The sequence below is a fragment of the Lissotriton helveticus genome, chromosome 1_1 (genome assembly GCF_964261635.1).
Source record: "Lissotriton helveticus chromosome 1_1, aLisHel1.1, whole genome shotgun sequence".
In the NCBI taxonomy this organism is placed as follows: Eukaryota; Metazoa; Chordata; class Amphibia; order Caudata; family Salamandridae; genus Lissotriton; species Lissotriton helveticus.
The window spans coordinates 1,858,363,966-1,858,387,865 of NC_136057.1; the positions used below are offsets into that span (position 1 = coordinate 1,858,363,966).

Genomic DNA, 23,900 nt, shown 5'->3' on the forward strand with positions numbered 1-23,900 from the left:
CTAGCATTGTGCACTATTCCTTCCTAGTAGACTGTTATCGGTTTATGGTTGGGGCCGCAATCACCCTCATCTGTCTTTAATGCTCTGTCACTGCCCTTTTCGGGGTCCTTGGTTCTTGTTCTGGGTTTCTTGGCTACCTCTCTTTGCCTCTCTCCACACAGCCCTACTTCCAGGGCTCTGCTCATTGTTCTGTGCAGGAGGGAGATGAGAGGCAATATGAATTGAAGGCAGGTAAAATGATGAAATGTATACAGGTTGAAAAACAATCAATAGTCGTTTGTTGAAGTCTTTGTTTGTCTTTATTTCAGATGCGCTTGGTTTGCATCTTTAGAAACAGCCAACGCGTTTCGCCCAGACATGGGCTTCTTGAAATAAAGACAAACAAAGACTTGAACAAACGACTATTGATTGTTTTTCAACCTGTATACATTGCATCGCTTTACCTGCCTTCAATTCATATTGCCTCTCATCTCCCTCCTGCGCATGTTTCTATCTGTGGTCAAGTGGTAGCTTACCATTTGAGGCAGGCAATATCCATATATCACATGACTGACCTAGACAGTGTAGTTTTCTTTAACCCAGCTGCTTTCTCTTTTGTTGACTCTGCTCAGTGTTGATCTGTTCCCTGGCTTGTTGAGATGACTGCTCTTTTGTTTCCTGGGCCCTCATGAACTGTATGCATCCCTTCCAGTTCTCCCTCCTTTGGGTTCAGTGGAGGTTTCGGGTGGAGCTGATGTCGATTCTCTTGCCCCACCCTTTTTGACCTCATCGCCCTCAGTTTTCCCTGTTGTTCCAGTTGGTTGCCAGTGATCCCATCCCAACTTTGTTTTCCTTTGCTGTCCTTGCCTGTCCCTGTCATCTGTATTTGACGGCCTGGCTCTTGGCGCTTGGCATTGGGTCCAATGGGGTGCTCTTCTCTGTTGGTAGCTGTTGTTAGGAAATCCTCTAGGATTCTGCTTTTTCCTCTTGCGTTATGCACTGGATCCCTTTGTGCCATGGTGTGCAGATCATGGGCTCCAGTTCAGTTTCTGTCAGTTTTTGTTCCGTTGGCCTCCTCTGCTTTGGCTGCTCAGTGGGCAGCTGATTTAACTTGTAGGGGTCTGGCACTGCTCTGGCTTGTCTTGCTCCTTTGGTGGGACGTTTGTTGAAGAGTTTGCGGTTTTGTCACACATTTATGTAATCCATGTTCTGGCCTGGGTCTTGCCTTCTGTTTTTCTGGTCTCCTCTTGACCTCTTTGGCCCTTTGGTTTAGACTGCCTTGCTGTGGTTGTCTGTTGGAATGGCCTTTCGGTGGCCATTTCTTCTCTTCTGGACATTGGGGAGCTGAGAGATGTATTGATGTCTTCTTTCTCTCTACTGCTTCTGCCTGATGGTATGGTTTTGTAGTTGAATCTGGCCTTTCCTCCTGCAATCTCTTTGCAGTTCCATTTGCAACAGGTGATTTATTTCGTCCTGTTTCTTTCTGGTGTTGGTGATGTTGTCCTTCAGATCTGTTTTTGTGGTGTACTGGCCTGTGTTGCTGACTTTGCTGGTGGGGATCAGGTTTGTGTCTTTGCGTCGGCATGAACATCCTGTGCTTCTGGGCAACTCACTCGATCTCCCCTTCATTCAGCGCCTTGAAATACTCATGGGTAATTTGCTGTGCTTTCCATATCCTTGATTTATTTGCTGCACACTGGGGTTTTGCCTTTCTCCTGCTCTCGTTGCTACCTCTACTGTTAGTGTGGGGTTGCAGCTGGAAGTTTGACAATCTTCTGCATCCTTGGGCCTGGTTCCTCCTGTTCTGGTCACGGGCAATCTGCCTCCTCTCTTTTCGCTCTTGGGCTGTGGCTCTGAGGGTTTCTGTCCAGGAATTCTGTGGGACTGCCACCTGGCGGTTGTGTCTTTTATTGGACACTCTCGCCTGAATGTGTTGCATGCTTCCATGCTTACTTTGGCAGTTGTTGTTGTGAGGCAGCTTTGTCATAAGCTTGAGTGTTACAGCTAGGTTTCCTGCTGTCTTTGTGCCAAGATTATTTCTTGTTTGGGCTTGTGAAGTCCTCCTACTGTAATGACTAGGACGAGGAGGACCTATGAGGGGGTAATGGGCTATGACTTACCAGTAATCTTCATTACCCTGATTAAGGTCCTCCTCGTTCCAGTGATGTCCCCTCCCTCCCCCATCTATTGTTGCATCTGGTCTTGTTACTAGCATGCATGGAGGCGGGTGGGATGGTCCATTAGTCACAGAAAATAAAAAAATACTAGCGTGTTAGGGCGCCTGTCGGGGAGATGGACTGCCTAATACTGTAATGACTGGGACGAGCAGGACCGTAATCAAGGTAAAGAAGATTACGGGTTTGTAATGGCCCATTAACTACGCTTTCCCCCTTTCAAAGCCACTTTTACCGCCTATCCCTCTGGCGTCATACTCACATTCAGTTACTTGCATACTATTCCTAATGCCTGTTTTTGCAGGTACTTTATTCCCGATTCCCCAAATTCCTCCAACCTTACAATTTCAACATTCACCTTGGGCACCGAATGTGCGGTAGCATTTTGTATTCATAAACCCACCCACCCACCCCTCCAAATCCATAGTCACAATTGTGGCCTCTGCACCTTCAATGGGTGCCGCCATCTTTGTCTCCATCAATGGTCTTTCCTTTAATGCACTCACTGCGCGTGACCACTGACCATTGGAAGCATCTGTGTCCACTGTCTGAGCCACCGCAGCATTGTCTCTGCGCGACTCCTCATTGTGGTGCAGCGTGCCCCACCCCGCCTGCTGACTCTGACACCATCCCAGACACCACAGGCACAGCAATTTCTCTCTGCTGATATTTTAGGGGCCTCGATCTACTGCTTCTTCTTGCCTGGCATGGTGAGATGCCCTTCCCACCCTGAATGACTGCCACCTCCGTGCCAACCCCCAACTGCCCTCAAGGCTGCCCCAACAAAGTGTCTCTCTTCCTCTTCATCTCTTTGCAACTCATGCTGCGTGACAACCCCATTAGCTAATTCCCTCTTCGTCCTCTATATTCCCACCCACACCTGTTCCAGCCCTCCCGGCTTTATTACATCATGCCTCCCTGCTTCTTGCAGTACCCTCTGAGCCGTAAGCACTTTCCCTGAACCCTGCATCATGTCCCAATGCTCTTCTGCCACTGACTACCCTCACCCCACCATACCTTGTCACCCATACTCCTGTCACTTGCCTACGTCCTCTATCTAGGCCTAGACTGACAATGACCGTCACAAATGATTCCTACTGCATGAAAAGAGCCAAGGGTGTGTCCCAGCACCCTCCAACCATCCAAAACCTTCACCCCGGAACCCACTCGCCAATTCTTGCATCAATGAGGTGAGTGGATTGCATCTCTCACTCGAAATACCCAGAGGGAGACAACATCCTCAGTCTGAGCTCCCTCCAGGTCCCCACTGGGGTATGACTTGCTATATGTGTGCAACTAGAAGTACTGAGGGGGCCACCTGTGCTAATGAGAAAAGGACAGAGGGACCTAGATATGAAATGTTCCTATCATTTTTTGTTTTATTATATTGAATTACCCAAGTCCCTGTAGGCACATAGGTTGTCCTTGTTTGGTTCATATGTACATAGGAAATGGCCCTGCCACATGGTGTGGGAAGGGCATGGCCGAACCTGTCCTTTGAAACTGAGGCCTTCAAACTGCGCTCTCTCTCTCTCCCACACACGCACTCTCTGGCTCTCTGTTTTGCTTCTCTTTTGTAGTGAACAAGAGCCGCTTTGTTCGAGTGCTCTGAAAGCGCAGCGAGCTGAAGCGCCGTCCCTGCAGCGCGCGCACATTTCTGAGAACGCCCACGCGCGGCCGCCGTAGGAAGATAACAAGAAGAGGCATTCGAGGAATCAAAGCCGGCCTGCACGGAACAAACACCCTGCACGGAACAAACCAGAGCCGAGGAAGAAAACCTGTTGTCCCCAGACTGTGGGCATCAAGTTGTGGCTGCAGAGACTGGTTGCCGCAGTGCAGTGCCCCCTGCCAGCTCGCACGCGCTCCTGCAACCCCCTAAAACGGCACCCCAGTAAAAGCTGCCGAGAGCGGCACGCGGGAAACCTTTCTGACAGGGTCGGAGTGGGGCAGGAAAAAGTCCCGGATACCAAAATAAAAGTGGCCCCATTAGCACATAAGATAGTTTTTAAAAAATGGCCCCCACCATTAGCGAGTCAGATATTTTTTTTAAAAATGGCCCATATTTGCAAATAGCACAGTTTTGAACGTTGCAGAAGGGTTTTCTGTTGTGCTTGCTACAGCAATATTTGTGGTAATATCATGGACATCACCAGTAAACGGCCCTCCAGACCATAAAACAGGCCCACAAACCTCCAAAAAACAGCCCCCGCGCTGACCTATTGGACCAGCCCTTCTGGCACTGCCTGATGGCCTTATAGGCCGGTCCCACCCTGCTTTCTGACTCTGCTCTTTTAAAGTGGCTGGGCTGGCATGAGAACTGGTAGAATGGATGGGCATTGTTATTCTTCCTCAATTCTTCTTTTTTTGTGTGGGTGGGGGTTTGGGGGTGTTGTAAAGTGCTACTAATTCCCTTGAAGTGGATTTAGAATGCTTATAGCGATCGCCATATTTAAAAGTAGTGGGTTTGATATAGGACAGGTGCATACAAACATTCGACTGGGAAGAGAGTGCTGATAGCTACAACCCTGTCCGAAAGTGAGGACAACGGCAGGGTCGGACTGGGACAGAAAATAGACATGGGCAACAAAATAAAAATGGCCCCTATTAACAAATCAGATAACTAAAAAAGTAGTCCACGATTGCAAACAGGGACACTTTTCAACTTGTAAAGACACACTGTGTATATGTTTTGCAATGTATGGGAGATTGCATGTGTTTGTGTGGCTTCAGGCAACGTTTGTGGTAATATCAGGGAAATCTGTCAGACCAGCCCTTAGGGAACTTCCAAATGACCCTATATGCCAATCCAATCCTGGACGAAGGAGATGAACCTTCAGATATCTGAAGTGTCCGTATGAGGTGTTTTTATCCCTTTCTGCAACACAGTGTCCGCACCAGACTAAGGGCCAGATGTAGGTCGCCAATTACCGGTCGGTAACGTCCGATTTCGGCGGTTACCGACCGGTAATTGGTTTTCGAAATGTAGGGGCCAATATTTTACATATTCGGTAAATTTACCGAAACGGTAAATTTACCGAATCTGTAAAATACCGAATCGGTAATTTTACCGATTCGGTAAAACCCAGATGTAGGTAGCACTGTTTACAGTGCTACAGGCCTTCAGAATTCGGTATTTTACCACCCATTCCAAATGGGTGGTAAAATACCGAATTCAGGTGTGCATGCACATCTGTGCATGCACACCTGTGCCATGTGACACACAGACATGCCCCTAGGGCATGTCTGTGTGCCACATGGCACACATGCCTGTATTTGGGGTGCTAGAGTGTGTCAAAGTGACACCCCCTGCACCCTTGCTGAAATCGGTATTTACCGAATCTGTAAATACCGATTCGGTAATGCCCATTGATTCCTATGGGCTTCAGTGCCCATAGGAATCAATGGGCATTACCGAATCGGTATTTACAGAATCGGTAAATACCGAATCTTAACGATTCGGTATTTACCGAATCTGAAATACCTACATCTCCCCCCCTCTATTTTACCACTTCTTAAATACCGAATCGGTATGATTCGGTATTTAAGAAGTGGTAAAATAAAATTACCTACATCTGGCCCTTTAAGCGCTGCAAGACCATCGAAATGGCAGATGTTGTGGCGGAGCAGCCAGAGAGTCTGACTCTGGAGCGTGGGGCTCACGGTTTGATCGCCGGCAGCAGCATAGCTCAGCTCAGCATCATGTGACTCTGGCCAATAGTTCACTCAATCGCCGGGGACGGCCCCCAGCGCCTTGAAACCCCTAAGGGGGTGATATGTTTGCGCTTTAAAAATATGATATATTTTTTTTTTTGCACCATACAAATGTTGGCATCATAACAGTGCAAACCCAGCAAGGTTTCAGAGATAAGATTTTCAAAAAAGCAAAATCAAGGACTTTCCGAAAACGTAGAAGATGGGCAAAAATTTCGCTTCAACTGAGGAGCACAGAATGACTTAACTAACAGTGATCACAAACAGAAAAGACAGACAATGAGGCAATAAGTGTTAATTAAATATACCTTTTAAACACAGTATCACCTGTGTTATTTAAATTGCTTTCCGATAAGGGCTGCTTGCTAATACTTCACTGGAATAAATAATAAAAACTTTCCTCCTTCTGCGCTATTCAACCTTCTCTGAAAACCGAGACGTGCTGAATTTACTGACAATTGCCAGGACAGATACGGAGAAAACAGTACTAGACTGGAACATCGAGGACACTGATCACTATTACCAGAAAACAAATATAATGTAGTTCCCAGATAGCTCTTGCATCCGCAAGCCTGTATCTGCAAAGGGCCATACCTCAATTTTTAAACACTGGAAAGGTGAAAGCTCAAACATGCAGGTGAAGACCCTAGCCTAAATCTCACATCTCTCAGAATTGTATCAGCAGCTAGTAGTTAATTCACCAAGTTATCCTACCCACTGTGTTGTATATAATCAGCAAAAGTGTCTGACTTAGACTCAGTATTGGTTGATCTCTTACCTTTTATGAGTTAGTTATCTCAGTGATAGACCACCATGATAAGTATGGGGGGCTTGTAATAGAAGGTAAGTATAATGTTCAAAACACGCATTCACTTTTAGAAATGTTTGCTGGGCCAGCGGCAAAAATATTATTTGATCCATGCATTGTACAAGCACTTGTTTTAGCTTGCAAATTGAATAATACCATGGAAAAAGAAAACATGGCATCTCCAACTTCTGGCACCATATAGTGATATAGCTACATTACCTGCCTCATCTTTAATAAGCAGGGCAGACTTGCTAAAAAATCTGTAGATTTTACAGCATCTGGTCTGAAAAAGAGGAGTCTTGGGCAATAACTGCCCAACTGCCTCCTCTTCTTACAGCCCTTGCTACATGCTGGGAGTTGCCCCAGCTTCTGATGGAGGCTAGCTAGGTGGGCCCTAACAATGTACCTCCATGGGTAGGGTTGCAATTTTCAGAGTCCACATTTTGTGGCAGAAAACTCACCACGTTCTTCTTATGGGAGGTACAGCCGCATTGGTGTAGAAATCTTTGCTCCCATTGTGGAGATTTGTGAATGCAGAGGATTTTCCACCATCAGTCTGACACAGAAAAAACACAAAAATCTACCACCAAATCTCAATTTTAAAAAGCAATTTTCATGCATAGTGTATATTTTTATGTGTGGAAATAGAAGAATTCATGGCTTCTAGCCTTCCACCTTGCAGTTAGAAATCCTGTAGCTTATGTGTAAAATGACCCTCCGGCTGAGTAAAAAGATGTGCCGTAAAATCCTGCGCAAGCGATGGAGAATAGCTGTTTCAAGGCATGTTGAGTCTACCGTGAAAATTCTCTGAGATACACTCCACTCAGAAGCTTTAATAAACCTCGTAGTTGGATTTCCTGTTGAACACCCTTTTGTGAATATGACGGAATAAACAGAGATAACTACACCCTTAATTCGGAGTGGAGACAAGAAAGCTGTTGGGATTCTGTTAAAACATAATGGTGCAACACCACTTACCACCTTCTGGAAATTTGGCCTGTATACTCTTTTGTCAATTAACTATTGTTACATATATAACGAAGAACAGCCCTATGCTTAAAAAAACACTTGACGTCCAATTGCATCCGGCAATTGAAAGCACCTTCCACATATGTAACGTTTGAGGGCCTTGCAACACAATAGATTTGTTGTCTTCTTCAATACAAAGGTTCTTCGGCAGCATAGACAACCATATAGTGTTGTGTCTTCTCAGGAACATAGACCCACCACAGAGACCATAGGTCCTTGAATGTAAGACCGGTGGGAACATCCCCATTCTACAATGGTGTTTGAGAGTTAGGCATACCTTGTGTAGTTTTACCCTAAAGTTGCTGGCCCACCAGGCCTTGTGGGATCTTCTACCCTGATTGAAAGAGGAATGACTATGAGATTTGGCCCCCCCGTCTGCATTTGCAGTGAAGTTTTAACAGTAGTGTTCCATGTGGACCATACGTTGAGATTGAGTTTACGCTTTGATGAATACCTATTTGCACATGTGATTTGGGCTGGTGTTGAGTCAAGTCACACAAGTTCTGGTAGTCTATTGAGGAACTCTGTAGGCACGTGTAGAGATCTCGCTAAACCTACCGCCTCAAGGAATCCTATCGGAAATTTGCTGCTGTCACCTGACAAGTGTGGGCAGGAAGTTCTTTCTCATCAAAACTTAAGAAACCAAGAACCAAAAACATATGAGCCTCTCCAGGCCCTGCGCACCAGTGGCAATGGGAGGAAACTTGTTAGATGGTTATGTAGAGCTCACCAAAAGCACATGGGTTATATTGGCATCACTCAGGGAGAAATGGAAAACAACATACATTGAGTTCTTGATGATAAAGAATGGGAAGAAATATTCAATACTCGAACAAAGTGTCTCATAACACGAGATTTAAGTATGTGCAACCCAACATCCTACTCAGAGTACATTTGACCCCTATTAAGATTAGTAAGTGAAATGTTGGTTCCTTCTCGGACTGCCTGCAATATTAGGATCATGGGGCTGCATTCAACCACATGCTGTTGTGACGTAGCAAAATCCTGGAATGAAAGCTATTGTTCCAAAAGTAACAGGTCAGAAATGGTTATTCAGAATGGAGGTGAGTCGACTAGTATCATTAAAATGACCTCAAACCAGTACTTAATTTGTAAAACAATAAGCGCCAGGGCCTTCGCTCGTTCCATTAGGAGGAGCTTAGAGGGGAGAAGCAATCAATCCATCAATCAATCAGGATTTATGAAGCATGGCTAATCACCCGATACGGTATTACGGCACTTGCAGGCCCTGGAGGCTTATTTGAACAGCCAGGGCTTTTAGGGCCATTCGGTATTCCGGAAGTGAGGTCTTGGTCAAGAGGTGCGTGGGGAGGCTGTTCTAGGCCTTTGCCACGATGTGGGTGATACAGCGTCCTCCAATTCTGCTTCTGTAGATGCGGGAGTATAAGCAAGTGAAAGGGAGGCGGAGCATAGTCTTCTCGATGGTTGGTGGAAGTTCAGGCGGTGGTTTATGTAGGCGGGTCCTTAGTTGTGTAGAGCCTTACTTGCGTGGGTCAGCAGCTTGAATTGGCATCTCTTCTGTATGGGAAGCTAGTGGAGTTTCCTGAGTTGGGGTGTGATGTGGGTTCGTTGGGGAAGGCAGAGGATGAGTCTGGCTATGGTGTTCTGTATGGTCTAATGTCTCTGCAGAATGTGTGCAGCGATTCCTACGTACAGGCCATTGCCATAGTCCAGTCGGATGGTGATGAGGGCTTGTGTCAAGGTGCGTCTTGTGTGTAGGGGTAGCCACTTGAAGATCTTATGTAGCATGCGCAGAGTGAAGAAGTAGGTGGCGTAGACGGTGTTGATATGTGATTTCATGATAAGCTAGTTGTCACTATGATTCTAAGGTTTCTGGCATGGTTGGAGGGAGTGGGTGTCAAAGTTTTGTCAAAGATCAGTACTTTGTTCTAGTCTGGGTTCAGCTTCAGGCAGTTTTTCTTCATCCAGTCGGCGATGTTTGTCATGCATCTGTGGAAGTTGGTTCTGGTGGTGGTGGGGTCATTGGTGAGTGAGAGATGAATTGGGTGTCATCAGCTACCCACCCTTTAATTTTGGCCTCTCTAGGCGGATCTGCAATAGTTCCTGGTTGACAAACTTGAGGCTTTTGGGTGGTTGGTATAGGGTGAAAAGGTTTGCAAGATCAGTTTGATAAGTGGCCATGAAACAACATATGTACAAGGCAAAGTGTTTTGAATATTGCTCTCTCTTCTACAGGTAGCCAGTGACGTGATTTCATGGTACCGCTGAAGTGGTCATGGAGCTTCAAGCTGAACAGCAGGCTAGCTGCAACAATTTGCACACTCTGGAGTTTAGACGGGGAAGAGCTGAGAAGACCAGTGGATAGGCTGTTGCTATAACCCAAGCGAGAAACTACTAATGCAAGGATTAGAGTGATTTTCTGCGAGAAATAGAGCATCAACAGAACCCCATTCAAAAGACGAAGGTGATGGAAAGTGGTGTTTGTGACCAAATTTATCTGAGGGATGAAAGGAAGGTCCTTGCAAAAGGTACACACAGATTATGCCTGTGTCCAGACGGATTGTGGGGGAAGATTTGAGGGTTGCCCAGTTCTGCAGACCAAAGGAGATGAAAGGGAACGAGGAAGACTGGACTTTAGAAGACGAATTCACATTTTTGTCCCCATTGAGGCATAGCCTACCATCCTTCATCTATCTGTGTACATGAGAGACGCGGATTAAACAAAACCATTTAAAATAGGGTCCAAGGGATATATATTTTAAAGACCCACACCTGATTTTATCCCCAGCACCAACTGAATGTATAACACACGAAACACAGGGGGTCTAACAGCCAAATTGAGAGGCTACACTGTCGATACTGAGTCAACAAGATCTCAAAATATCTTTATCGCACACACATAACGTATTAATAAGGATAAAGAAGGAAAAAAGGCTAACACTACATGCATAGAGGAGACCGGTACATCATCGATTATTCGTAAAATGGCTGATTAATCCACAACAGATTGTAAAGGGTTTCCATCAAATTAGACTCAATGATCAGTCCTATCATTTGGCCAAACCCATGTGCAAATGAGGCTGGTCCCCTGATCAGTGGGACACTCAGCTCCGCACCTTATTGTTGTATCAGGATTTGGTCCACCAAATACACAAACCGTCCATGATGACTGATCTTTTGATGGTAAAGTAAGAAGAAATAGTGCAACGAACAAGAAAGTGATTTAAAATAGGATGGAATGTCCTCCTTCTAAATACTTTATTCTGCGGACTGGACACGCCTCCTAATTAAAAAATAGAACAGTGCAAGAGAAGACAGTGACAATTATCTGTCTGCATAAGGGCCAACATGTTTCTGCCTAACGGGTATTTAATCCCTTGGCATTCGTCAGGGCCTCTGCTCGTATAATAGTTGTACTCCTAATAGTGAAATATAGAATTCACCACCATCACCAAAACAAATTGTAGTAAAACTGGTTAGAAACGGTACAACCTGTAACAACCATGGACATTAACCCTCCGATTCACAATGGTTACTGTGAATTCTGTGAAGGAAAACGTTATATCATTAGTACTGTATTCAATGCATCAGTCTCATGTGCATAGTGTGTCACCAAGCCAACCAATAATGTGTGTCAGAAAATTTATTTTTATGCTTACCCTTTGTGGTAGGGCAATAGACCTCACCTCACCTGGACACTGCTCAGGTACTAAGAGGCCCCGCACTACAAAGATATAGGGAAAACAAAAGAATGTGGTAAAGTACTGTAAATACATTTTTTCGCTTTACACCCTGCCTATAATCATTCCTATAACCAAATGCCCTATATCTAGAGGCAAAACATGTGAGGTAGATAAAGACCCCAAACTCAGTGTACTAAGCCTCAAAATGACCCAGAAACTCGACTAAGACACCAAACTTTAAGGAAGATTAAAACTCCTTTGTATGCTTATTCAGGAATTTTACAACATTCTGATCTTCAAAACCTGTGATTTGCTAAAGTTTACAACATAGTATAGCTAAAAGTATTCTGTGGTAGCTGCTCACCTTTCCGTCGGTACCTCAAGCTCCCATCTGAGACTTGGGGGAGGCACCGATCTGTAGGAGATGCTAGTATAAGTAGTCTAGTGAGCGTTTGTTAGTGAGGTATCCCTCCACCTTTAAGATGTATACTAGATAGTGGCAATCTTGTCATGTGTCCCTTCAATTGGTATATATTAGTGGCAAGGACACTATTAACAGACATTTATTGTGAAGTAAGCCTTATTGGTCTTTATTTTCATAAGAAAACTAAGCGCACTACTCTAGGCTCGAAATCTCGCGAGATCTTGCGAGAGGACGTGCTCAGAACTACCTTATGATGTCATATCGGCCATCTTTGTAGTTCCTAACACTATAATCTGGTAATCATTAGACCATGATTATTCCTCACGTGCATATGATGTTAGAATGCCCCCAGTGTTGTGAGTCACTGCCTATTTTTCTACAAAGTAAGCCTAGTTCAGCTTGTTTTCTTAGGAACAAGAGCGCACTACTTAGCGCTCGAAATCACGCGGGAAGATGCGCTCAGAACTACCCGATGACATCATATCGGCCATCTTTGTAGTTCTGAAGGCTCCAACCTGTATATCATAGAATCACGATTGACCATGTGTAAAAAAAGTACCAGTCATTGGGCAATCACAGCTGCCCAATGATGTCATTTCGGACATCTTTGTAGTGCGATGACTGCAACCTATTGGTCCGTGATATTCCAATGTTGTTTTTGGGAACGCAAGTGCTCGGAGTAGTGTGCCATGAGTGGCCTCAGAGTATATTCAATGGGCATAACTATGCAGATGCTCCAAAATCTTACAATGTGGGAACCATCCTAATGATTGTGCATAGCTATATGTCACCCTCCAGTGTATGTCAGAAAACTCCCATAATCAAACCTATTTGTGATATTATGAGAGGAGTGTGAGCAAAGTAATTCAGGCATGAATCAATATGTACAACATGTTTATATAGACACACCCTATTACAGTCAGTATATCCCAGTTATTGCTCACTAGTGCCAAGGCTACAGGGAGGTCCAAGGAATATCATCATTTAATCCTCCTGTATCAGTCCAAAGTTTATAAATCCATTTTTGCTCTTTTCTAAAAAGGTAACCCGACACATCACTTATGTGACTGGGTATATATGGCTTCTCCAGGACAGTCCATTGGAAGTCCGTTTCTAGATGTGCACGCTCCAGGAAATGTCTCATAAGTTTAGTGTTGTTTTTCTTACAACGAAAAGAACTCTTATGTTCTAACATCCTGGTGCGGACTTTGCGGGTCGTCATACCCACATATCGTGTGGAGCAAGGACATGTCAGCATATAAATCAGATTGGTACTATTGCAATTACTATAGTTACACTGCAACCAAGGTCTCGTGGTGCCTATATCTATCTCCTTCGTGTGTTTGGTCTGAGGGCAGACTGAGCAAGTGCCGCAAGGGTGATGCCCGACAGCTGGTGGAAGGTTCCACAGTGTTTCACCAAGTTTCCTAGGGAGCTCTTTTGGGCGTGTGTGAACAAGTCGATCCCGAATGCTGCTTGCCCTTTTGAACGCAAACAAGGGTTGCACGATTTTCTCTCTCCCATGGTTCAGAAGGCACCAGTGTCTTTTGACAATCTTCTGGATGGCATTGCTTCTAGTATTGAAGGTGCTCACGAAAGTGAGTCTAGTCAGAGGTGGTTTGGGGATTGGAGCTTCCAGGAGGGCCTCCCTATTGCTGTTAACCGCTCTCTTTTTTGATCTTTTTATGAGTGAATTTGGAAAGTGTCTGTCCCGTAATTGTCCACAGAGATTCCTAGCATGCACCTCAAAGTCCTCTCTATTGGAGCAGTTTCTGCGAACCCGTAGGAACTGGCCATATGGTAGATGCTGGCGCAGGGACTTCGGGTGGTAACTCTCGTAAAGGAGGAGTGAGTTCCGCGCCATAGGTTTCTTATACAGTTCACTCTGCAATCCTGCAGTAGTGACATAGATCGACAGATCTAGGAATGCAATTCTTTCCTTATTTGTTTCCATGGTGAATTTAAGAAACTGGTTTCTACTGTTTAGCCATTGGTGGAATTCATTGACGGAATCCACCGTGCCTCTCCACACCACCAACACGTCGTCAATATAACGCTTCCACCACCTAATAGAGGTGTGGAAGGGGTTGGTGGGTGTCAGTACGCGTTGTTGTTCGAACTGGTGCACGTATAAATTCGCCAGGCTCGGCGCGAAAACGCTGCCCATACTCGTGCCCGAGATCTGGAGAAACAGCTTGTCCTCATACTTGAAGAAATTCATTTTCATGGCTATAGTTGCCAAAGCCATTATAAATGGTACAGGGGTGATAGTTTCACATATACTATCCCTCAGGATGGATGTTACGACTTCCAAAGTCTCATCCTGAGGGATAGAAGTATACAGTGATTCTACATCGAAAGAGACCAGGAGGTCTCTTTCAATATCATAATCAATTTCTGGAAGGACACGCAAGACATCTTTAGTGTCCTGCAAATATGTAGGCATTTTCTGTACAATTGGCCGCAGAAAATAATCGACAAAAGTTGACAACGGCTCCAGGAGAGACCCTATTCCTGAAATAATAGGCCTACCAGGCGGTGGCCTCTGAGGTTTGTGTACCTTTGGTAAAAGGTAGAAATAAGGAGTGGTTGGGTGTTTAGCAACCAGATAAGTCGCCTCACTTTGAGTGATCCAACCCTCAGATAAAGCTTCTTCAACCATATCCTGTATCTGTTTAGTCACCTCTTCTGTAGGATCTGTAGACAAGGGAGAGTATGCCTGTCTATTGTTTAGTTGTCTATAGCACTCAGTCTGGTAATCCGTGGTGTTTAAAATAACTATAGGGCCGCCCTTATCTGCAGGCTTTATAGTTATTAAATGATCCTCTGAAAGTGATTTCAGTGTCATTTGTTCTGATTTGGTAAGGTTGTTAAATGACCTGACTGTTGTGCTCCACAGTGAAGCAATATCACCCGCAACAGCTTGCTCAAAGGCTAAGACCTGTGGAGGAACCGTGTGAATAGGTGGCTGGAATTTAGATTTTGGTCTAAGACCGGTGTTTGTGTCGCAATCAGCATTGATCTGATCCTTGAAGAGATAGTGTAATCTAAGTTTCCTGAAAAACGGACTCAATTCACATTGGAAAGTGAATGGGTCCCCATGATTCGGCATGACGAAACCCAAGCCTTTATTCAGTACTTGTTCTTCAAGTGGAGTTAGTATCTTGTTAGATAAGTTGACTACGAGGGATTGTTCGATGGGCCTGCTTTCTGGTTCTTGGCAGTTTGGCTCCGTGTACCTGCATGTGGGCCTGTCTGGTCTTCCCGTTGTACAACTGTTTTTTGTGCTGCTTGCCTTTTGCCTCTTGGTCGGCGTGGGCCAAACCCTAAAAAATGTTGAGAATTGTAGGCATTTGGAAACCCTTGGAAATTCGGCGGAGGTGGAGGTACAGGGTAAGGCTGTTGGTTCGGTGGAAAACCCCAAGGGGTGGGTGGCCACCATTGCTGGTATGGATCAATATGTTGATTGCCATATGAGTAGGGTCTGTTCCCCCTACCTCTCCCACGTTGTGGAAAGCTAGGAGCGCCCATGTTGGTGTTGTCTGGATCACTACTGTCAGACCCTGAACTAGAGTAGTAAGACCCATAACGTTTTCCATTGTTTCTGTATACAGGTGGTGTGTATGTATCGCTCGTATAGGGGTACACACGTTCATGCTTCCATTTACTCAAATCTTTTTTGAATTTATCTAATTTTGTTTGCAGAATAGTCTCCTTGAATTCACCTGAGTTTTTGTTCGATTCGTCCTGCTGTTTTTTAAACAGAATCGGTGTTACTGTTGTTCTTATTGCTGCTTCTAAAACCTGTATTTCAACCAAGATGGTATCGGCTATTCTTTTTGCTGTGCTAATGATCAATATTAGCCAGTCTCTAGTACATCTCCATGCTATAAGCGACCAATCCTTCAGGAAGATCTTATCCTGTAAGAATAGTCGAGGAGCTACCACAGAATACTTTTAGCTATACTATGTTGTAAACTTTAGCAAATCACAGGTTTTGAAGATCAGAATGTTGTAAAATTCCTGAATAAGCATACAAAGGAGTTTTAATCTTCCTTAAAGTTTGGTGTCTTAGTCGAGTTTCTGGGTCATTTTGAGGCTTAGTACACTGAGTTTGGGGTGTTTATCTACCTCACATGTTTTGCCTCTAGATATAGGGCATTTGGTTATAGGAATGATTATAGGCAGGGTGTAAAGCGAAAAAATTTCTTTACAGTACTTTGCCACATTCTTTTGTTTTCCCTATATCTTTGTAGTGCAGGGCCTCTTAGTACCTGAGCAGTGTCCAGGTGAGGTGAGGTCTATTGCCCTACCACAAAGGGTAAGCATAAAAATTAATTTTCTGACACACATTATTGGTTGGCTTGGTGACACACTATGCACATGAGACTGATGCATCGAATACAGTACTAATGATATAACGTTTTCCTTCACAGAATTCACAGTAACCATTGTGAATCGGAGGGTTAATGTCCATGGTTGTTACAGGTTGTACCGTTTCTAACCAGTTTTACAACAATTTGTTTTGGTGATGGTGGTGAATTCTATATTTCAATATTAGGAGTGCAACTATTATACGAGCAGAGGCCCTGACGAATGCCAAGGGATTAAATACCCGTTAGGCAGAAACATGTTGGCCCTTATGCAGACAGATAATTGTCACTGCCTTCTCTTGCACTGTTCTATTTTTTAATTAGGAGGCGTGTCCAGTCCGCAGAATAAAGTATTTAGAAGGAGGACATTCCATCCTATTTTAAATCACTTACTTGTTCGTTGCACTATTTCTTCTTACTTTATCATCAAAAGATCAGTCATCATGAACGGTTTGTGTATTTGGTGGACCAAATCCTGATACAACAATAAGGTGCGGAGCTGAGTGTCCCACTGATCAGGGGACCAGCCTCATTTGCACATGGGTTTGGCCAAATGATAGGACTGATCATTGAGTCTAATTTGATGGAAACCCTTTACAATCTGTTGTGGATTAATCAGCCATTTTACGAATAATCGATGATGTACCGGTCTCCTCTATGCATGTAGTGTTAGCCTTTTTTCCTTCTTTATCCTTATTAATACGTTATGTGTGTGCGATAAAGATATTTTGAGATCTTGTTGACTCAGTATCGACAGTGTAGCCTCTCAATTTGGCTGTTAGACCCCCTGTGTTTCGTGTGTTATACATTCAGTTGGTGCTGGGGATAAAATCAGGTGTGGGTCTTCAAAATATATATCCCTTGGACCCTATTTTAAATGGTTTTGTTTAATCTGTTTTGGAGCAGCTGTCTGGCTGCGGGTCCGACTATATAACCATACGATTAGATGGTTCTTTGACAGTTACCAGTTGTAGAACTGTTACATAGCATTGAGAGTCGGTCGACCCCCGACCTTAGTGGTGATTGAGACTCGATGTCTCAGTTGTTCGCTTTTGACACCTTTTTCACAAACTAGTTTTACCAACACTAAAATGGCAGAAATTAGTGGTATTGCGTATGATGATGCCATATATCATTCTATATTGGATAGTATGCCCAGTGTCTTGAACATACCTTCAACAGCCATTCCTAGTACAGGAGATGATTGGGCCAAAGTTATGGTTTTAAAAAAGACACATGCCCGAACCTTGGTCCATGGAATAACCATGGAATAACCATGGCAGAATATCTGAGGGCTAGTTAAATTAAAAGATTTGAGTAAATGGAAGCATGAACGTGTGTACCCCTATACGAGCGATACGTACACACCACCTGTATACAGAAACAATGGAAAACGTTATGGGTCTAACTACTCTAGTTCAGGGTCTGACAGTAGTGATCCAGACAACACCAACATGGGCGCCCCTAGCTTTCCACAACGTGGGAGAGGTAGGGGGAACAGACCCTACTCATATGGCAATCAACATATTGATCCATACCAGCAATGGTGGCCACCCACCCCTTGGGGTTTTCACCGAACCAACAGCCTTACCCTGTACCTCCACCTCCGCCGAATTTCCAAGGGTTTCCAAATGCCTACAATTCTCAACATTTTTTAGGGTTTGGCCCACGCCGACCAAGAGGCAAAAGGCGAGCAGCACAAAACACAGTTGTACAATGGGAAGACCGGACAGGCCCACATGCAGGTACACGGAGCCAAACTGCCAAGAACCAGAAAGCAGGCCCATCGAACAATCCCTCGTAGTCAACTTATCTAACAAGATACTAACTCCACTTGAAGAACAAGTACTGAATAAAGGCTTGGGTTTCGTCATGACGAATCATGGGGACCCATTCACTTTCCAATGTGAATTGAGTCAGTTTTTCAGGAAACTTAGATTACACTATCTCTTCAAGGATCAGATCAATGCTGATTGCGACACAAACACCGGTCTTAGACCAAAATCTAAATTCCAGCCACCTATTCACACGGTTCCTCCACAGGTTTTAGCCTTCGAGCAAGCTGTTGCGGGTGATATTGCTTCACTGTGGAGCACAACAGTCAGGTCATTTAACAACCTTACCAAATCTGAACAAATGACACTGAAATCACTTTCAGAGGATCATTTAATAACTATAAAGCCTGCAGATAAGGGCGGCTCTATAGTTATTTTAAACACCACGGATTACCAGACTGAGTGCTATAGACAACTAAACAATAGACAGGCATACTCTCCCTTGTCTACAGATCCTACAGAAGAGGTGACTAAACAGATACAGTGAGGCGACTTATCTGGTTGCTAAACACCCAACCACTCCTTATTTCTACCTTTTACCAAAGGTACACAAACCTCAGAGGCCACCGCCTGGTAGGCCTGTTATTTCAGGAATAGGGTCTCTCCTGGAGCCGTTGTCAACTTTTGTCGATTATTTTCTGCGGCCAATTGTACAGAAAATGCCTACATATTTGCAGGACACTAAAGATGTCTTGCGTGTCCTTCCAGAAATTGATTATTATATTGAAAGAGACCTCCTGGTCTCTTTCGATGTAGAATCACTGTATACTTCTATCCCTCAGGATGAGACTTTGGAAGTCGTAACATCCATCCTGAGGGATAGTATATGTGAAACTATCACCCCTGTACCATTTATAATGGCTTTGGCAACTATAGCCATGAAAATGAATTTCTTCAAGTATGAGGACAAGCTGTTTCTCCAGATCTCGGGCACGAGTATGGGCAGCGTTTTCACGCCGAGCCTGGCGAATTTATACGTGCACCAGTTCGAATAACAACACGTACTGACACCCACCAACCCCTTCCACACCTCTATTAGGTGGTGGAAGCGTTATATTGACGACGTGTTGGTGGTGTGGAGAGGCACGGTGGATTGCGTCAATGTATTCTACCAATGGCTAAACAGTAGAAACCAGTTTCTTAAATTCACCATGGAAACAAATAAGGAAAGAATTGCATTCCTAGATCTGTCGATCTATGTCACTACTGCAGGATTGCAGAGTGAACTGTATAAGAAACCTATAGCGCGGAACTCACTCCTCCTTTACGAGAGTTACCACCCGAAGTCCCTGCGCCATAATCTACCATATGGCCAGTTCCTACGGGTTCGCAGGAACTGCTCCAATAGAGAGGACTTTGAGGTGCATGCTAGGAATCTCTGTGGACAATTACGGGACAGACACTATCCAAATTCACTCATAAAAAGATCAAAAAAGAGAGCGGTTAACAACAATAGGGAGGCCCTCCTGGAAGCTCCAATCCCTAAACCACCTCTGACTAGACTCACTTTCGTGAGCACCTTCAATACTAGAAGCAATGCCATCCAGAAGATTGTCAAAAGACACTGGCGCCTTCTGAACCATGGGAGAGAGAAAATCGCGCAACCCTTGTTTGCGTTCAAAAGGGCAAGCAGCATTCGGGATCGACTTGTTCACACACGCCCAAAAGAGCTCCCTAGGAAACTTGGTGAAACACTGTGGAACCTTCCACCAGCTGTCGGGCATCACCCTTGCGGCACTTGCTCAGTCTGCCCTCAGACCAAACACACGAAGGAGATAGATATAGGCACCACGAGACCTTGGTTGCAGAGTAACTATAGTAATTGCAATAGTACCAATCTGATTTATATGCTGACATGTTCTTGCTCCACACGATATGTGGGTATGACGACCCGCAAAGTCCGCACCAGGATGTTAGAACATAAGAGTTCTTTTCGTTGTAAGAAAAACAACACTAAACTTACGAGACATTTCCTGGAGCGTGCACATCTAGAAACTGACTTCCAATGGACTGTCCTGGAGAAGCCATATATACCCAGTCACATAAGTGATGTGTCGGGTTACCTTTTTAGAAAAGAGCAAAAATGGATTTATAAACTTCGGACTGATACAGGAGGATTAAATGATGATATTCCTTGGACCTCTCTGTAGCCTTGGCACTAGTGAGCAAAACTGGGATATACTGACTGTAATAGGGTGTGTCTATATAAACATGTTGTACATATTGATTCATGCCTGAATTACTTTGCTCACACTCTTTTCATAATATCACAAATAGGTTTGATTATGGGAGTTTGCTGACATACACTGGAGGGTGACATATAGCTATTCACAATCATTAGGATGGTTCCCACATTGTAAGATTTTGGAGCATCTGCATAGTTATGCCCATTGAATATACTCTGAGGCCACTCATGGCACACTACTCCGAGCACTTGCGTTCCCAAAAACAACATTGGAATATCACGGACCAATAGGTTGCAGTCATCGCACTACAAAGATGTCCGAAATGACATCATTGGGCAGCTGTGATTGCCCAATGACTGGTACTTTTTTCAAAAACAACACATGGTCAATCGTGATTCTATGATATACAGGTTGGAGCCTTCAGAACTACAAAGATGGCCGATATGATGTCATCGGGTAGTTCTGAGCGCATCTTCCCGCGTGATTTCGAGCGCTAAGTAGTGCGCTCTTGTTCCTAAGAAAACAAGCTGAACTAGGCTTACTTTGTAGAAAAATAGGCAGTGACTCACAACACTGGGGGCATTCTAACATCATATGCACGTGAGGAATAATCATGGTCTAAGGATTACCAGATTATAGTGTTAGGAACTACAAAGATGGCCGATATGACATCATATGGTAGTTCTGAGCATATCCTCTCGCGAGATCTCGCGAGATTTCGAGCGTAAAGTAGTGCGCTTAGTTTTCTTATGAAAATAAAGACCAATAAGGCTTACTTCACAATAAATGTCTGTTAATAGTGTCCTTGCCACTAATATATACCAATTGAAGGGACACATGACAAGATTGCCACTATCTAGTATACATCTTAAAGGTGGAGGGATACCTCACTAACAAACGCTCACTAGACTACTTATACTAGCATCTCCTACAGATCGGTGCCTCCCCCAAGTCTCAGATGGGAGCTTGAGGTACCGACGGAAAGGTGAGCAGCTACCACAGAATACTTTTAGCTATACTATGTTGTAAACTTTAGCAAATCACAGGTTTTGAAGATCAGAATGTTGTAAAATTCCTGAATAAGCATACAAAGGAGTTTTAATCTTCCTTAAAGTTTGGTGTCTTAGTCGAGTTTCTGGGTCATTTTGAGGCTTAGTACACTGAGTTTGGGGTGTTTATCTACCTCACATGTTTTGCCTCTAGATATAGGGCATTTGGTTATAGGAATGATTATAGGCAGGGTGTAAAGCGAAAAAATTTCTTTACAGTACTTTGCCACATTCTTTTGTTTTCCCTATATCTTTGTAGTGCGGGGCCTCTTAGTACCTGAGCAGTGTCCAGGTGAGGTGAGGTCTATTGCCCTACCACAAAGGGTAAGCATAAAAATTAATTTTCTGACACACATTATTGGTTGGCTTGGTGACACACTATGCACATGAGACTGATGCATCGAATACAGTACTAATAATATAACGTTTTCCTTCACAGAATTCACAGTAACCATTGTGAATCGGAGGGTTAATGTCCATGGTTGTTACAGGTTGTACCGTTTCTAACCAGTTTTACTACAATTTGTTTTGGTGATGGTGGTGAATTCTATATTTCACTATTAGGAGTGCAACTATTATACGAGCAGAGGCCCTGACGAATGCCAAGGGATTAAATACCCGTTAGGCAGAAACATGTTGGCCCTTATGCAGACAGATAATTGTCACTGTCTTCTCTTGCACTGTTCTATTTTTTAATTAGGAGGCGTGTCCAGTCCGCAGAATAAAGTATTTAGAAGGCGGACATTCCATCCTATTTTAAATCACTTTCTTGTTCGTTGCACTATTTCTTCTTACTTTACCATCAAAAGATCAGTCATCATGGACGGTTTGTGTATTTGGTGGACCAAATCCTGATACAACAATAAGGTGCGGAGCTGAGTGTCCCACTGATCAGGGGACCAGCCTCATTTGCACATGGGTTTGGCCAAATGATAGGACTGATCATTGAGTCTAATTTGATAGAAACCCTTTACAATCTGTTGTGGATTAATCAGCCATTTTACGAATAATCGATGATGTACCGGTCTCCTCTATGCATGTAGTGTTAGCCTTTTTTCCTTCTTTATCCTTATTAATACGTTATGTGTGTGCGATAAAGATATTTTGAGATCTTGTTGACTCAGTATCGACAGTGTAGCCTCTCAATTTGGCTGTTAGACCCCCTGTGTTTCGTGTGTTATACATACATGAGAGACGCAGCAGAAAGTTTGGGAAAGATATTTGAACAAGCATTTACAATGCAACGGTTTCGCCTTTGTAAACGTTAGAGCTATTGGCATTGTAAATGACAATTTTTTTATTTATGTGTTGGTTTTGAAAACAGATAAATAAATGGCATTGCCATTTACAATGCCAATAGCTTAATCTCTCGCAAACAGTAAAAATGATTAATAATAACTAACCTCCTTCTTATCAAAGGACCAAAAACCCTGCCTTAAGTTGCAGTCATTAAAGAGCTTGCTGACAATTAGGAGCTCCCTGAGTGATGGTGTGTGTTTTGTAGGTGTGTGTGTGTGTGTGTGTGTGCACGTGTGTATTGCTGACATGCAATGCTCACATTCAATTAGGAGCTCCCTGAGTGATGGTGTGTGTGTTTGTAGGTGTGTGTGCGCGTGTGCACGTGAGTATGCACATGTGCACGGGTGTGTGCGCATGATCATTGTGTGAATGAACGTTCACAAGTGTGTATGAATGTGCGCATGTGAGTGAGTGTACATATGCATGGATCCACAAGGCATGAAAATGTATGTGCCACTCTAGTTCATTGTGCCGATACTAAGTAACTGTGAGTACCGGTCCATTTAAAGCTCTGAATAAACGTGTTACCAATGTTTCCCTGCGTGTTCCATTTATTCCTTGTATGCAACAATGAGTAGAAAGGAAACAGAAAGCAAAGAAGGTAGAGACATTAACATTAAGTTGAAACTTAAAAGAAGCTGGTTTTTTTGCACGAGACTCCACAACCAACCATTAAAGTGAACAAACTAAACCCAAGCTATCAGAATTACATGCATTTAAAACATACAACGCAAAGAACACGAGATATTAAAAATAAAGTAATGCTTATAAATGCACAATATTATTACTGCAATATGCGAACATGAAACAAATGCATACATAAGAAGCATATTGCTAAGTAGCTACTGTGCGATCAACGAGATTATTTCGTGATAAACACATCGTAAGAAAAAAGCAACACAGAGATAGCTTAAAAAGTACATAAAACGTACTTTATACTTGTTTATAAAGAAGATGGAAAGAGACTAAGTAACATAGACAATACACAGACACAAGTTTAATAATGATGCATGCCAGGATAGCGGTGTCGAGGCGATGACTTAATTACTTGCCAAGCTAGGAAGAAAGGGGCAGTCGTAACATAGTCTTACCCAACCTGCCTTCGAGATTGCCTTTAAACTATGCATCCCCATCAAGCTGCACTTCGACCCTCAAGAAAACCCATTGCCATGTATGAAGTCACGTAGTCGTCAGGCATTCTCAGGAACTACAGACAGCTCTTCCGGGTTGAAATAGACAACGGACTTACCAACGGGCCGCGACGGCAATAAAATAAAAATAAGAGCCATATTGGAATTGCTGTTCGTGAAATATATCGTAGTTACAGTGTAAGGCAAAACACCATTGGTTATAGTTTCCTACACTAAG

General features: G+C 43.8%; 1 protein-coding gene across 1 annotated transcript; it reads right to left on the reverse strand.

The window, feature by feature from the left end:
- Positions 1 to 1,588: 1,588 nt before the first annotated feature.
- Positions 1,589 to 22,048, reverse strand: LOC144765749 (uncharacterized). The gene is made up of 3 exons (XM_078650336.1): positions 21,027 to 22,048; positions 13,210 to 15,670; positions 1,589 to 2,070 (listed from the first exon to the last, which is right to left on the reverse strand). The coding sequence occupies exons 2-3, from the start codon at positions 15,230 to 15,232 to the stop codon at positions 1,589 to 1,591; spliced, it is 2,505 nt and encodes an 834-aa protein (XP_078506462.1). The 5' UTR covers positions 15,233 to 15,670; positions 21,027 to 22,048.
- Between the last annotated feature and the right edge of the window lie 1,852 nt (positions 22,049 to 23,900).